Consider the following 14,915-nt stretch of genomic DNA (forward strand, 5'->3'; position numbering starts at 1 on the left):
TTGGGTGGCATTGGGTTTCCTTCAAAGGTCCCATGGACTATGCATTTTATCGACAATGTTTCTGAAGTGTCACTTTGGGATCAACAAGCCCATTTTCCAATATAAACAGAATTTTTCTTTCATTGAAATTTAAATAATAGATTTAATGGCAATAAAAATGGACAAAAAAAACAGAACCACTTCATAAAGTTATAAATTGGTATATTGTTATAAATAATATGTAAAGCATTTATGCCATCTTGCATCATGTGCCCCTGCATTTCTCATTACACAATGCGCATATTACTTTGCATGAGGAAAGCACAATAAAAATTATTGTTCCGTGTTTGGTTTGTACAAATTCGGCTGTCTTCCATTTGGGTTATATGGTGCGCCGGTCATCGTCACGTGTCTGATTCCCCATGTTAAGTGACATTTTTAATACCTCAGGGTGACTCTTCACTCTTTGAGGAAGGCAGACCTCAGAGGAAACCAGATAAAAAGGTTGTGGGAGTATGTAATTGTAGTATGTAAAAAGTGTGTGTGTATCTGTAATTCTTCTTAAGTTGTTTGCAAGTTTAACCAAAAATAGACAATAGACAGTTATATTCTTGATTTGAGTATGTCCTGTAATCACAGGAAATGTGCACTTTTTTATGTCACAAATGATGTGTTTCAGTCTCCATGGAACAAGGACCTTCACTATCTGTCCTATCTGACTACTACTTTATATGCTTAAATTACATTTCACTTTTTTTTGCTGTTTCATTCAAGTGGGTGACTTGAGTGTCATTGGTGAGCACTGTTGCCTCAAACTTTCAAGGTTCGAATATCACCTCTGCTCTGGGTGAGTGGAATTTGCATGTTCTCCTTGTGTCACACTGGTTAGTCCTCATAACCCAGAGACATACATTTAGCATAGATTGTGTATTGACCGTAAGTGTGTGCCATGTGATAAGCAGATATCCCAAGCAGGGAGGACCCCATCCTTGGGCCCTGTGTTACCTGGGATTGACTCCAGGCCACCCCAAGACCCTGACGAAAATAAGCTATTTCATTGAAAGATGGATATTTAGCGCGAGCACCACCCATTCCAAAAGTCAGAAACCAATTATTCCAGATCTGCTTTTGCTACCTCCTTGTATCACGTTTCTGTGCCCAAGTTGACATTACTTCCCCTAGAACTTCTATCAATATTAAAATTAACTCGTCATTATCCGTCATCATGAGCCAATTAATGTTGAATTGCCGCATCACACTGATCGGAATTAAACTTATACAGCCTTATTCTCTGTTCCACTAAAGGCTGCATAGCATTACTTGTCAAGTTAAGACCTTGAAAAACAGGCCCTCCACTTAGTGAGACACTAACTAGTGTGAATCTACTTCCGCATTTGGTGATGAATACAAGTTGGAAAACATAAAGGCAAGAAGGCCAGCAATGGTGTAAATTAAATGGCTAGGGCATTTCTCGTTAATAAGAGAACTATTCATTAACAGGACATTATCTTATTGAATTACTGCCTGAAACTGATACTGCAGAATTATATAGATTTACATTTATTTACATAGCAGACACTTCTGTCCAAAGCAACATGTAAGTGAGGCAGATAATCCATCAAGCAGTATCCTGTACAATCTATATTCCGCGTTAAGTGGTTCCGTTTAATGATCCACACAAATGAAAAGGAGAATTATACTGTTTATTTTTATATATTTATATTATTGGTCTTACTGTTATACTTTATATATCTTTATACATGGGAGACAAGTTACAACCGGTACTTATACAGTAAGCAAACATAGAAAAATAGTTGAATAATAATATTGGCACAGATGAATTTCTAAAGTGATGGAACATATTTTCAGCAAAAAATAAATACAGTTACATCTCACAGTGAATTAAAAAATTTAGACTTTTTTTACATTCATTTTTGAATTTACATTTAAGGATCGTGTCAAATGTCAGTACAATACTTAATAGCAGACAAACGGTAATAAAATTAACATAATATTGTAATTCACAAACACTGCATTTTGTAACAAGTCAAGCTGCCTATTTAAAACAAACACTTTAACACGCCCACACCCGCGTTAAGCAAAACAGTGAAAAGAAGTTGATGGCTGACATCTTCAAAGCTGGCATTTGGATAAAGGTTTACTGAATTATAGAAGTAAGACTGGATTTGATCCATGGCACACAGAATGGCTGTTTGATCCACTCTAAAAACATCAAGTGAGTGATAGTTTCTCATTACAAAACTCTGTTGCAGTTGGAAGGTGCAGTAAGTCTCTTCTTGATAACAGCACCAATAACTTACTGTGAGGAAAATATGAAGAATTCAAAATCAAGTCTGGTTTTACACTGAAATGTAATAATAACACTGAACATTACATTCTTCACAGGATCTGACAATGAAATTTAAATTTAACTCAGATAAGTGGCAAAATTATATATATGTGTGCGTGCGTGTGCGCGCGCCCGTGTGTGTGTGTGTGTGTGCGTGCGTGTGTGCATAAAAGATATGTAAGGTATCCTATTCAACATATAGACACAATAAAATCTGCAATTTGAAAATGCTGTCTGAAAGCTATACTTGTTTGAATATAAATCATGCAATACTAATACATAACAAAAGACGCAGCATTAATATGTAGAACACAAAGAGTATTTCCAAAGTTGCTACTGTATTCGATCTACATAATAATGGAGGTCTCCGTTATCTGGGATTGTTACAGATTTCTCTACGGTATAAGCCTCCATTTGCAATGTGGTAGCATTTTGGCAAACAAATCGCCCTTTGAAGGAAAACAAAGAAAAAAGAAACTCTTCAGTGCCAATCGATGTGAAATGATCCATGATGCCTTGCAGTCAAAAGGTTGCTTACACAGAGAAAAAGTGGCTTGAAACTGATTCTAAATCCCAATGGGAGCCATTTAATTAAAGTCAATCATGTTGACACACTGCTTGCGATGCAGCGATAGTGCAAACCAAAAAGAAATGATGTAAATACAAAGAGCACTTTGACATGTCACCTTCCACGACATCCGAGGATGGCAGGGAGATGTGATGACTTTCAACTAAATGTCCAACATACATTCTGATACACAATTAGACATTAAAACCTTAAAGCGACAGTAACAACCAACATAACGATCCTAGCTAAACAGAACACTGCAAATGTAACAAAATATGCCGCATATACAGTTATTGTTTTGGTTAAGAAATGATATGCCCTATGTGAGTGAATGGTGTGTGAGTGTGCCCTGTGATGGGTTGGCACCCCATCCTGGGTTATTCCCAACCTTGCGCCCATAGCCTCCAGGATAGGCTCTGGACCCCCGCAACCCTGAACAGGACAAGTGGTTACAGAAAATGGATGGATAGGTGCATGGGTGAATAGATGGATGTCTGGATTGATGGATGGATGATATGTCCTTCTACATATGTACAGGCTATTGGGTGTGCCTTGTTATTAACACAACAGCTTTCAGTAAAAAAACTGTAAACTTGTTATATCAGAATGGTCTTCATTGCTACAGTATGCCAGTTCCTCGTAATAGAGGCTCCCTGAAACTATCCTGCGCCGATTACTGAGTTGTTCATTTTATTATGCATCTTGGAGCACCGACACAAGACACTGGAGATAAATGCAACTACTGTGACTCAGTTTGTCTCCAGACTTTATACCCTCCTTTAAAAAGACAAATGTCTGAGAAAAATAGTCATGTGAATGGAATAGAAAATCTTCTTCTGGTAATGCTGTTCTGCTAAAGGGTGACACAGCAAATGGTGATATCGATTCTGCTGATGCCCCAGTGAAAAAAGAAAAAACAATAATGGAATTATTACCAATAAGAATAGTCTCATACCGTGGACACCAATGTATTTTCCTGTACAATACTAATGACATTACAAATTTTTACAGATTTTTACATTATGGTATGTGTGCAATGCAATGCCTTAAAAAATTTAGGAATGATGTTTTTTTAATTAGAAACATATGTAACAATATGCAGTACAATTACCATATACTTTACAATTTGTTAATAATAAGTGTCAGTAACGAGTTAGGTGAGAGTTTGTATGAGTCATTTTATCTATTTGGCTTGGTTGTGTAGATGACAGAATACAGCATAAAACACACGCACACGCACACACACCCGTTGAGACAGGATTTGAAAAACAAATGCTTGCCAAGCACACTTAAACGTTCTTTTCCTTTCAGGGAAAGTTTTTCCAACACTTATTCTACAAGAAGATATTTTCACAGATTGCTTATAATCTGGAGGCTTTAAAGCATGTTTATGATGTACAAAACGTATAAATCAGAGAGATGCATACTGAACTATTTTAAAAGCTTTCATAAGTCATCCTTCAAGTACATATCTGTGGGAGATTAGGGTTAGTACTTTCTGTTTGCATCAATGGCAAAAAAATAAAGTACATGTACATAACTATACAGTGGAGCTGACTTCTGTATCTCCAGTGACCTCTTACCTTTCTTATCTTACAACGAAGGACAGACGAACGTTACTTAAAATAGCTGAGCCCGGCAACTAGAAAGAACTTCTCCAGGAAGAGCTCTGAGTCCAGCACGGCAATATGAGCAGCTCGGCCGATCAAGGTGTTGGCTGTGTTGGGCAGGGCGTGGAACACGTTCTGACGGATGAGCCGGCAGTCCTTAGCGTCTAGCAGGGGGCGCAGCAGGTTGTTAATCATCTCCGTGTACACTGGACCTAGAGAGGAACCAAACAGGCCAATCACCATTCTGTCTCTCGGAGGGTTAAGGGAGCCCCGAGGCTCAGAAGCCGAGTACTGCGCACATAATCTCGAACGAAAATGAACATAGGCTTCAGAAACTCTTTGCCCTTGACAAAAGTTTGAAACATTCCAGCAAAGTGACAAATGCCGGGAATTCAAAGCAGAGTGTAATATATCACCTACTTTGTGATACTTTACTGGAAATTTTTATTTCTTAATCCATTTAAATACTTGAACGTTACAGTATACTTCTCGTGTGAAGCACCTGAGTCGGCTGAAGTATTCTTTTCAAACCGTCTATACTCTATAGCATAAGAGATTTGTATGAAAATAAATCAGCAGTGAACTACATAAGAAGTAACTGTGATGGCAGACCGAGGTTCTTTATCATGGGCATTCATGTCGTCCAGGTACACACTTTGTAGGTGTATTCCAGTTCTTAGAGCAGTGAAAGTCCAACGTATTCAAAATCCTACAAGGACCTATTTCAAGATACACCTGAGCATATTCATAGACTTGAAATGCTTATAAAAACAAAACTAAAAATGTGGTTAGAAGAATTAAGTCATATATTTGTGTTTGTAAAAAATGAGATTAAGGTTGCATATCTATCTGCAATATCTGCAATAGTGAAGTGCACCAGGTTACTATGGTAATGTATGCAGATATACAAACAAATTACTTTTATCATTTATTGTAATTATTATAATTACAATAATAATAATAATAATTATTATTATTGCTGTTATTGAACTGAAATATAGTGATCCTGAGTTAGGACTGATGTGATATTTTGTTGTATGTTTGTAAGTGTGTAAAAAAAAAAAAGAAAAAATACATAAAGCAAAACCTCCAATTATATGATGCCCTTTGCCATAGTATGATTTCCAGTATCAGAACAATGGCCCTGTTTACATTTGGTATTAAAATGCATTTGGCCGATCGGATCATGGCCGAGACGCATCTCCGTTTACACCCGTGTCTACCATGCGTTCCCAAGGTATCCAGCTGACAACGTGTTCAGATTCCATTGCTGCCTACGTCACTTAGAAGGCCAAATGGCCCCACCCACAGTTTCTGTGAAATCCTTCTTGGGGACGCATCAGGTCACATTAGCATTTACGCTACAAAACATATGTGGACACCTGCGTCCCAGACCACCTCTGCAAGTAGCTTGAGTGATCAGATCACAATGCATCTTGCAGGTCGTTTGCACTTGCATTTAGTGCTGTCCACAATCCATTCACCCAAGTCGCATTTTAAAACCGAGTGTAAACAGGGCCAGTAGTGTTTAAAAGCTGTTTTATAGTATACAGAACAGTTAACAATAGTATTAAATAGGAATGCAGCAAGCAGTACCGGTGGTTCTGTCTTTGAGAGCCGTCCTGCACATTTCTATGCGGGCGGAATGGAAGGGCACGTAGCGGTCCTGGGGTGAGGCCACCAACACTACGTTCTTGAAATACTGCAGACCTGAAACAGGAGAATGATATTCAATACTCTACTATCTCTCTTTCTCAGTGCACCAGTCTTCAAATGTGTTATTTTTCTGATCATCTTGGAAAATTGAAGCGACATAAAACTAATCTGTTCAATTCACATGTGTGAAAATTTTCTGACGTGGAAGATGCAGTTGGAAAGGAAATCGTTCTTGTTCTAACCCGGCTTCTGGCTGAGCAGATAGAGGAAGGTCTTCCGAGGATCTGTGTGATCTCTAAACGTCAGCTGCAGCAGTGATCCAGACTTCTTCAGTTTCTGCATCAGCCACAGACCTTAAAGATAGTTTAAGAAGTTTAAAGAGCTGGATACAAACTGAGGGAAGTTAGAGAACATGATTGTCGCCACTGTATCACCCTAGACATGCTAGGGTCACTGTCACTGGCCTTACCGGTGCTGACCAGTGTGCTGTTGTTGTATAAGGTGCCCAGATGGGGGCCAGACAGTGATAGGAAAGTGTGAAGCTTGCAAAGGTAGCAACGAAAACGTGGCCTTGTCAGCACTGACCGGATAATCACGTTACCCAGGGAGTGTCCAATGAAACTGAATAAAACAAAAACAAAATGACCACAACATAACATTTAACAGTTTTCCTTGTAATTCTGATATTATCATGTTAATGTAACTGTGTGCATGTCTGTTTAACCGCGACAACCGATATAGTACAACTTCCACCCACTTTGTTCGGAAATAGTTATCGAAGAAATAAAACACGGTAAAACTCTTTTTTATGTTTTGGATTCTAGAAGCACAGAAATCCAGATTCAGTGTGCATTTTTGCAAAAATACTATAGCTATTGTAAATTGTACTCAATTGTCTAAAACTATCAAAAGAATTGCTTTTTGAAAAATTATTGAATTAAACTTAATTGAATTAAGGCATTGGCTGTAAATATTGTATAAATGTGCAGTTCAATGTAACATTTTCTTATATCTAGCGCTGAATTATACTAAATTGCTGCAGGTCAAGACTGCCACCTAGTGGTTAATAAAAAAAAAAGGAATTACTGGGTCAATCTTTTTGTTATTCACCGCAGACAAAACCACATTCCAGGGGCGCAGATGGTTAAATTGAGTTATATAGAGATCCTGATCTCCGCCCCCAACCCCACCACCCCACACACACACACACTTTTGAGAGTGAAAAAAAAAACAAACAAAACTTTGATAAGTAGCCTCCCTAAATAGAGTTGGATACCGTGATGTTTTAACTCATCAAACTGTCGACCATCAAGAACTCTTTATAGCATGTGTTTGCTGCAGGTAGGAGTCCCCTCATACACGCGTGGATCCCGGGGTCTGCACACATGCGCCCGCATAATAATTCAAACACAGATGTCACTTTCTAAAGCATTTTATTCAAAAACATCTATACTTGCCGCATTTGGGCATTCAGATTGTATTCCGCCGTTGCGGGTTTTGCGTCCTGAACAAGCTAAGAACTACGCTGCCTTGAATTGTGCCGGATGCAGTTTTGGTCACACGGACCAAAGCGATATTATAATACAGAAGAAAAGCAATCCGGAAAAAAAAGATCTGTCACAGTGTTCTGTCAAATAGCAAGCAATGCAAGTAGACGTAAATTCTATATAGGCTTAATCTATACCAAGTCTATGTTGGATGCAATTGTCAATATAATTTTCCCATATCACTGATAGGTTGATTTATGTTACTGCAAATAAGAAAAAGACTTCATCCAAGTTTGACCTACCATTAAATTATGTCTGCTAGAATAAAACTATAATCTATTAATGTGTCCTCACATAATATGTAACATTACAGTATACTGGGGCTCAGTAAAAACGTAAAGTTAAACTTGCAACAAATTGTAGAGAAATCTGTTTTTATGCTATGCTGTCCAATAGGCCGTTTCTGGGTGATTGGCAGTTCCATACCAAACAGCACTGCATCATTGTATGTATATCAGCCAGTGTCATTCAGAATGTTCAGTTTATTGAATCAAAATCTCGCCGAATGCTTCATCAAGTGTGGCTGGAGAAGCTTAAGAGTTGAGACCTTTTGTTCATTGTTTGGCTCCCCCCCCCCACCACACCATTTCTGAAATCTCACCTGCCTGCGCCCCTGCCACATTCATTGTAAAATCTTGTACCAAATTGTTAAACTGTTACATATTGGACCAAGAAAACCCAAAAATATGTGCTGCTTTCTGCACAATCTGATGTGGTCACCAAAAGAATCTGTAAGACCTTCTGACCTTATTCTGCCTATGGTGAGGTTATAGAGCTGAATATGCTGAATGATTTCATCCAGCAGTCTGTCCGTCATCGTGTCAAAATCAGCGAAGGTATCTGTCTAGTAGAAGAAATATATGGAGAAAATTAAATGCTTTTGCAGGAAATATTTCATTTTACCAAGACGCAGTTGATGGGATATCAATACTATACTGGAATTCTGTGCATGTGGAAAGCATGGATGCTAGGATCCAGCAATGAATAAGTTCATGATTTACCGAAAACAAGACCTTCACCTGCTTACCTGGTTTCGCTCAGACATCAGGAAGTCCAGTCTGGATCCAGGCAGCCCTAACTCAATGAAGGTCTTCACCAGGCGTAAATCTGCACTGTTTCCTGTCAAGAGTTTAGCAGGAATGTCAATAGTGCTACTGTAGCACTTACAGAAGCATTGTTAACGCAAACAAATTAAGTTTTTAAACTGATTTACATGCAATAAATGTTTCATTAGCATGATTAGAGAATTCACTCTCTCGCTGCTAGCATATTTTCCTGCACTCTAAGTGATACAGACCATCTAGGCCATGGACACAAATCACTAAATGGATCCCATCGTCAAACTCCTCCTCATCTTCCTCAGGGGCAAAATAGGGAAGCTCGGAGGCAAGCTGAGGAAGATCGCTGTACAGAGTGGCGTTGAAGTTGAGTTGGGTCATCAGCTCCTCTTTGGCCTTATAGAAACTACAATGGCATTGAGAACACAGAACGTTAACTATGGGTCACCAAAATATGGTCATCTCAAAGTCTCACCGTTTGTCGGTTGTTGTTTTAGCTCATATCAAATACTAATATTATCAATAGATTGAAGTGTTCTGGTCATTGTTTGACACAAATGTGGCAGTCGAAGGAGTCGAAGAAGTATGTTTTTAATTTACCAGAGGATTATGGCCAGTTCCTGAACAAACACTATCCATTAGCCTGCCAGCCAATCAGTACATGTTACATATATCACTGTGTGATCAGCAGTGTTAAAAAGCTAATCATCAATGATGAGCATCATACATATTATTGCTAGATTGTTATCTGCTTTATATTTAGTGTCAGGCAGTGTACCAAAGAAAAGGTCTGGGTGTTACTTGATTCAGGGGTGATTGTTTTAAGCGCATACTCACTTGAGCATCCTCTCATTGGTCTCCTCGTCAGCACAGAGAGAGGACGAGAAGATGAGGCCAAAAGAACCAAGTGGTTGCCGAGTGATTGGGGAGTTTGCCTGGCGGTTTGAGAGTCCCACCACGGACGGTGAGTCCCGGAGGACCGAGGAAAAGGGCAAGCATGTGGGGGCGCAGGACACAGACATGTTTACCACCTCAACCACCTTCTTGTTCACAAATGCCAGGCTTGATGTGGGTAATTTGGAGGGTTTGCCTTGACTGTCATCGGTCTGGGAATCCATCCGACTTGCCCTGGAAGTGATAGGACAAGCTGGGGTCTCCGCCACAACGCCAGGCTGCTGACTTAGACCATCACCTAGCTGACTACGCTCCTTTTTATCAGTCTCATTCAGCTGATCTTGATGGAAACTCTGGTCATCATTTAGCAAAAACTTTTCATGGACTGACCTCAATGGATCTTCCAGTTTTAACATACTGTTACTTTGGGTGTCCTCTGAATTCCCAAACATTTGGGTGAATGCTGTGTCATCAGTACAATGCCCCTTGAGAAACTGCTGAAAAAGCAAGACTTCTGGTACTCCACGCAGCACGGATTCCACTCCCAGAATGTCTGAATGATTTTCTTTAAGGCCAGGCTTGTCAGAATCATCAAAATCTTTTGAGCTATCATAGCTATCCATGTAGGGTGCATTTTCTTGCTGGATAGTGACCGGCCCCCTGTTCAAGAAAGTATTTTCATTCTTCAGGATATTATCAATACTCTCAGCTGGAGACTCAATAGGTTTGTCATCTTCTGTGATACCGGGTTCTTCCCGATCATAGCTTCCAGTACCCTCACTTTCTTCATCTAGGTCCTGGTTTGCCAGCTCCTGGTCCTCTTCGTTATCCTCAGGACTGCTGATCTGGGGCGCTGAGACAGACTTAGTCAGTTTGCTGAGTTCCACATCCTGCTCTTCTTCATAAGGCAGGGAGCTAATGGAAGTGAGTGAGGCCTGGATGCCACTGGGCAGGCTAGTGTTGCTTTCCGTCTGGAAGCCCTCCAGGGAGTTCCTGTGGACTGTGTGCCTGCGCACAAGGTGCTGCAGGATGTCACGCTCACTGGAGAAGTCGGGAGGCCGCGAGCGCACTTCTGGACATGCCATAGAGCTGGGCTCACTCTCAATTCCTGAGTCAGAGATGACAGAGGAGGACCTCTTCATAGCCTTTGAACCAACACTGCTGCACCTTCTGTGTGCTCTCCCTGCTTGAAGGAGGTCCTCTCTCCGTAAATCGGCAGAGAACAGTGGAGTCGTGTAGGGCTCTGAAGGAGGTGTCTCTGAGGTAGATGAAGAGGTTAGTAGCTGGTCTTCATTACCATCACTCTTGCGCTTTGTCTCTAAAGTGGCCATGGGTGTCATTTCACTGTCCAAAACACACCCTTCACACTCTTTCTCACTAATTGCTCCATCATTGTTTTCATGGATCTTTATTAAAATACCGCTCCCATGGTCACCCTGCTGTAAGTCATAGACTTGCGAGAGGTTTTTGCTGTCATTGTTGGCTGATGCCAGGATTAGTACAGCATCTCCCCTATAAGGGTCCTCATCGCTGGGCCTGACTTCAATATACTTCAGGCCTCTGCTTGAGTCGTCCTCCACGTCAGTAGTGCAAGGCCTCGAGGCAACTGTTTCCTCACAGTGTGAGACATGCTCGCCTGCAGACGAGTCAGCCTCTTCACAGCTATCATTACCTTGTCTCTGCTTTGCTATCAAAGAAACATATGTAGACGGGTCTATACGGTCATTGCTGTTGAGCTGGCCCTTGTTTATTGCTGGTGCAAGAGAGTCATGTTCCACTGGAGGGCTGGTGGGTTCAGCAGCTGTTGTGGGGGTATCGGAAAGAGCTTGCTGGCCAGACACAGAGGAGATTGGCACATGTGATGGACTGGGTGCGACTTTGTCTACCTTGTGATCTAAATTTGAAAATAAAAATTGAACATATTTAATTCTATTCATTTCTGACAATGTCATGAAAGTTCACAAGCAGAAACAGCAACAATGGATGATAAAATGTTAACACGGTATATTGTAAAAAATACATAATACAGTAAAATTATATATGGAATATTTATGTATATACCATAATCTATGCACTTTATCAAAATCAATGTTAAAAAAAGCAAAATTCTGACCCAGACAAGGAGACTCGACATATCTGTCTTCAAAGATGATAGGGAGGCTATTCCAGTCTCCATCGATATCTAGGCACTCAACGGGCAGAGGGGGCATTCTGGTCAGATAGTCGGAGTTTCGAGTCTCAACAGCTATCTGCCCATGTCTTGTGATTCTGCACGGAGATATCAGCAGTTATCTCTCTTTGTTTCTTGTTCTCTCAGTTTTCATCAACTGATTTGCCAAAAAAACTATCATTTATGCTAGGAAGTTAGGAAACTTACAAGTCTTCCTGGAACGTTAAAGAGGACTCTTTAGAATGCTCGGTAAAGAAGTAAGCCTCCGAGAATCTTCTCACCTGGATTATGAACGCAGAAAAGTACACCGAGAATAGGAATCCTTTTATGCGTAGCTAGAAAACATGAAGGAATGTTTCACTAGAGGTGATTTTTCTATGCTTACCCGTAATGTGTGGTGTTCCTGGGACAAGAATGAGCGAACATCAGCATGTGGCACCACAGTCTCCAGGAACTGGGCCCACAGCGCCGCAAGGTGAGAGCACAACTGCATCAGATCTCGGCTGATCTGCTCCGCCACCTTCTCGTGGCAGGTCTGCAGCTGTCAAGGAAAAGGGTTTATGGGTGTCATTGGGCACATTCATTTTAATCAAGTTTTTCTCTAATCACTGTAAGAGACCACAGATTGTTAGGTGTTGGGTTTATGCAATCTCTCAAATCTTTGAGTCATGTTTGAATGTTTTGTGTATACCTGTAGTTCAGTTGATAGCTGAGTAAGCGTCTCTTCTATTGGCAGCTCATCTATACAGGAGTCAAAAGAACAGAAACATTATGGTGACACAAGTTATAATACTGTGATATTATGATAAGAATTCCTGCGTGAATTCTTCGAGATAAAGTCTTTGAGAAAGACAGGGCACATCTGGTAGCTGCCTGGAAACTATGGACTGCAATCTCTTAACATTAAATATACAATAAAGGAACAGCAAGCAGTCATACTTCACAAGAATCTAAAGTTTAAAGCCTAATTCAAACTTCACTAAGATGTATTTCACGCAGTGTTTGAAAATATATCTTAGGCATGCTATTTGGTTTTATCCTGTAGTGCAGGATTGTTCAAATCACGGTCCTCGAGGTCTGAGCACTGCTGGTTTTCCAGCCTTCCTTTACCAGTGAGCCAGGTGTGAAGCCTCTGACCAATCAGAATCGGTAATTATTAAACTACCTACCTGGGAAACCTGAAAATAAGGATTGGAAGCCTGGATATGGAATCGAAGTCCAGATTTGAAGAGCCCTGCTATAGTAATTACAGTATATATGTAAAACTATGGATATTTTTCCCAGTAAAACTGTAAAGATACATTTTCAGAACCAGAAAATTATATAAGAGGAGTCTCTATTACCTATTTCCACCTGTGTGAGCTGAGGGACCTCTTTCATCAGCCCGATGTAGTACAAGCGCAGACCCCTGTGTGCGGCCAGCAGGAGGCGACAGAGTCTCTGGTGCCACATCTGAGCACGCTGCAGGCAGTTCTCAGATGGCACATAGAAACTCCCCTGGTGAGATGAGAGCAGGCTCACATCAGATGCCTGACCTTCACATGAGACTCTTACAGCATCAAACAGGCCTCACCAGAGCTCTTGCCCTTTGCCCGTCACGTTAGCTGTCAGAAACATGCGCGAGCACAGTGGATCAGCAGGTACTGCGTCATATAGAATTTCACACAGTATGAATGAGCATTTGGTTGCGCGTAGTGTGTGTGCACAGGGGTAGCATGTGTACGTTGCTGCTTATTCGATGACTATGTCAATCTCCCATCAAAAATAACCGTATGTAAGACCATAACAAGACAAAAAAATATGGAAAGCCATCATTCAAAGAAGAGATTCGAAGACATTTCAAAGTCCCCTGTTTTGAAAAAGCAGATATATGGAAAGTCTCCGCATCTATAAATCGGCTGTAACAGTGAACTGAATGTTGCAAACCCGTAAGGCGGTGATGAAGAGGCTTGACAATGGAGGGCTTCATTATAACACAAATAAAGCAAAAAACACTTCAGTATTTGTTCTACCTGTCTAACACAAGGACGAACAGTTTAGCGCCCCTGCCCACAGCCCGCCACTGCGTGACACTGTATTTATTTATGCTTTGCACTGTACATACTTGTCTATTAACAGGAGTGTAAGTAACTCCAGTGGACTGTTAAGTCAAAATGTTAATTACTTTGATCCAGCTGTATTTGTAAGGTGACTGCTTAAGTTCTGCACGTGTGGTTCCAAATGCCAAGCATGGAGAGGCAATGTCACGGTCTGAGGATGCTTCGCAGAAGAGCGGGTCATTTTCACCAAATCCATGGCAATCTCACTCAGCATGGCCACCATACTTTAAAGTGTATAAATAAGTGACCCCAGCAGCTCCCTGATACCCACTAATGATGCACAATGCCCCAGAAATCTGTCATTTCGTTATTCAATGGTGGAAAAAACTGCTGGAAACAAGTTTTACCTCTGAAACCACAGCCAGCATTGCAGCTTGCAGCTTAGGTGGTATTTCAGTTTTAATTCTATTTTACCATCCAGACATTATACCGCAGTATATGGTTTTTTGATGGTATTTTAAAAAGCAAACCTAGTCAGGCATTGCTGTCATTGTTGGCTGATGCCAGGATTAGTACAGCATCTGAAGGTCCTGCTGAGCGGGGGGGGGAGGGGAGGTAAACTGTTGAATGAAAATAACACTGAATACTGTATTACTGCAATACTGCTCAATACAGCACCCATGCCCCCCCCACCATCCACCTTCCTGAAATCAATATGCCTAAGGATGTATGTAGGCAATTTAATTTCCCAAAAAACTTTTATGCTAACTTATTAATAACGTTTTATAAAAGTCAGAAATATGTCTGAGTTTTTATCCAACAAAAACATGATTTTTTCGGACATGACAATGCCCCCCTCCCCATTTGTCTTCTGTGGTCCTTGATAATCCAGCCATCCATCCACTTTCTGAAACTGCTTGTCCTATTTGGGGGGAGGGAGTCCCAGAGGCTGCAGCCAGAAGGCAAGGAAGAGCCCAGGACAGAGTGCCGCCCCATCACAGGGCACTCACACACCATTCACTCATACCTATGCTCAATATGGTA

The 14,915-nt window shown here is 40.8% G+C and overlaps 1 protein-coding gene across 2 annotated transcripts in view; it reads right to left on the reverse strand.

The window, feature by feature from the left end:
- Window positions 1-1,663: 1,663 nt before the first annotated feature.
- The window catches only part of fam135b (family with sequence similarity 135 member B), a 42,094-nt gene continuing 28,842 nt past the window's right edge, over window positions 1,664-14,915 (reverse strand). For both annotated transcript variants that reach the window (XM_023812063.2, XM_023812064.2), the window contains exons 8-20: window positions 13,176-13,329; window positions 12,524-12,573; window positions 12,218-12,373; window positions 12,040-12,113; window positions 11,776-11,930; window positions 9,606-11,556; window positions 9,008-9,174; window positions 8,738-8,829; window positions 8,457-8,554; window positions 6,633-6,784; window positions 6,406-6,516; window positions 6,104-6,217; window positions 1,664-4,719 (exon numbers count right to left, since the gene is read on the reverse strand). In XM_023812063.2, the coding sequence (XP_023667831.1) occupies window positions 4,514-4,719; window positions 6,104-6,217; window positions 6,406-6,516; window positions 6,633-6,784; window positions 8,457-8,554; window positions 8,738-8,829; window positions 9,008-9,174; window positions 9,606-11,556; window positions 11,776-11,930; window positions 12,040-12,113; window positions 12,218-12,373; window positions 12,524-12,573; window positions 13,176-13,329 (3,480 nt within the window). In that variant the 3' untranslated portion in view covers window positions 1,664-4,513. The remainder of the gene's footprint in view (window positions 4,720-6,103; window positions 6,218-6,405; window positions 6,517-6,632; window positions 6,785-8,456; window positions 8,555-8,737; window positions 8,830-9,007; window positions 9,175-9,605; window positions 11,557-11,775; window positions 11,931-12,039; window positions 12,114-12,217; window positions 12,374-12,523; window positions 12,574-13,175; window positions 13,330-14,915) is intronic.

The sequence above is a fragment of the Paramormyrops kingsleyae genome, chromosome 23 (assembly GCF_048594095.1).
Source record: "Paramormyrops kingsleyae isolate MSU_618 chromosome 23, PKINGS_0.4, whole genome shotgun sequence".
In the NCBI taxonomy this organism is placed as follows: Eukaryota; Metazoa; Chordata; class Actinopteri; order Osteoglossiformes; family Mormyridae; genus Paramormyrops; species Paramormyrops kingsleyae.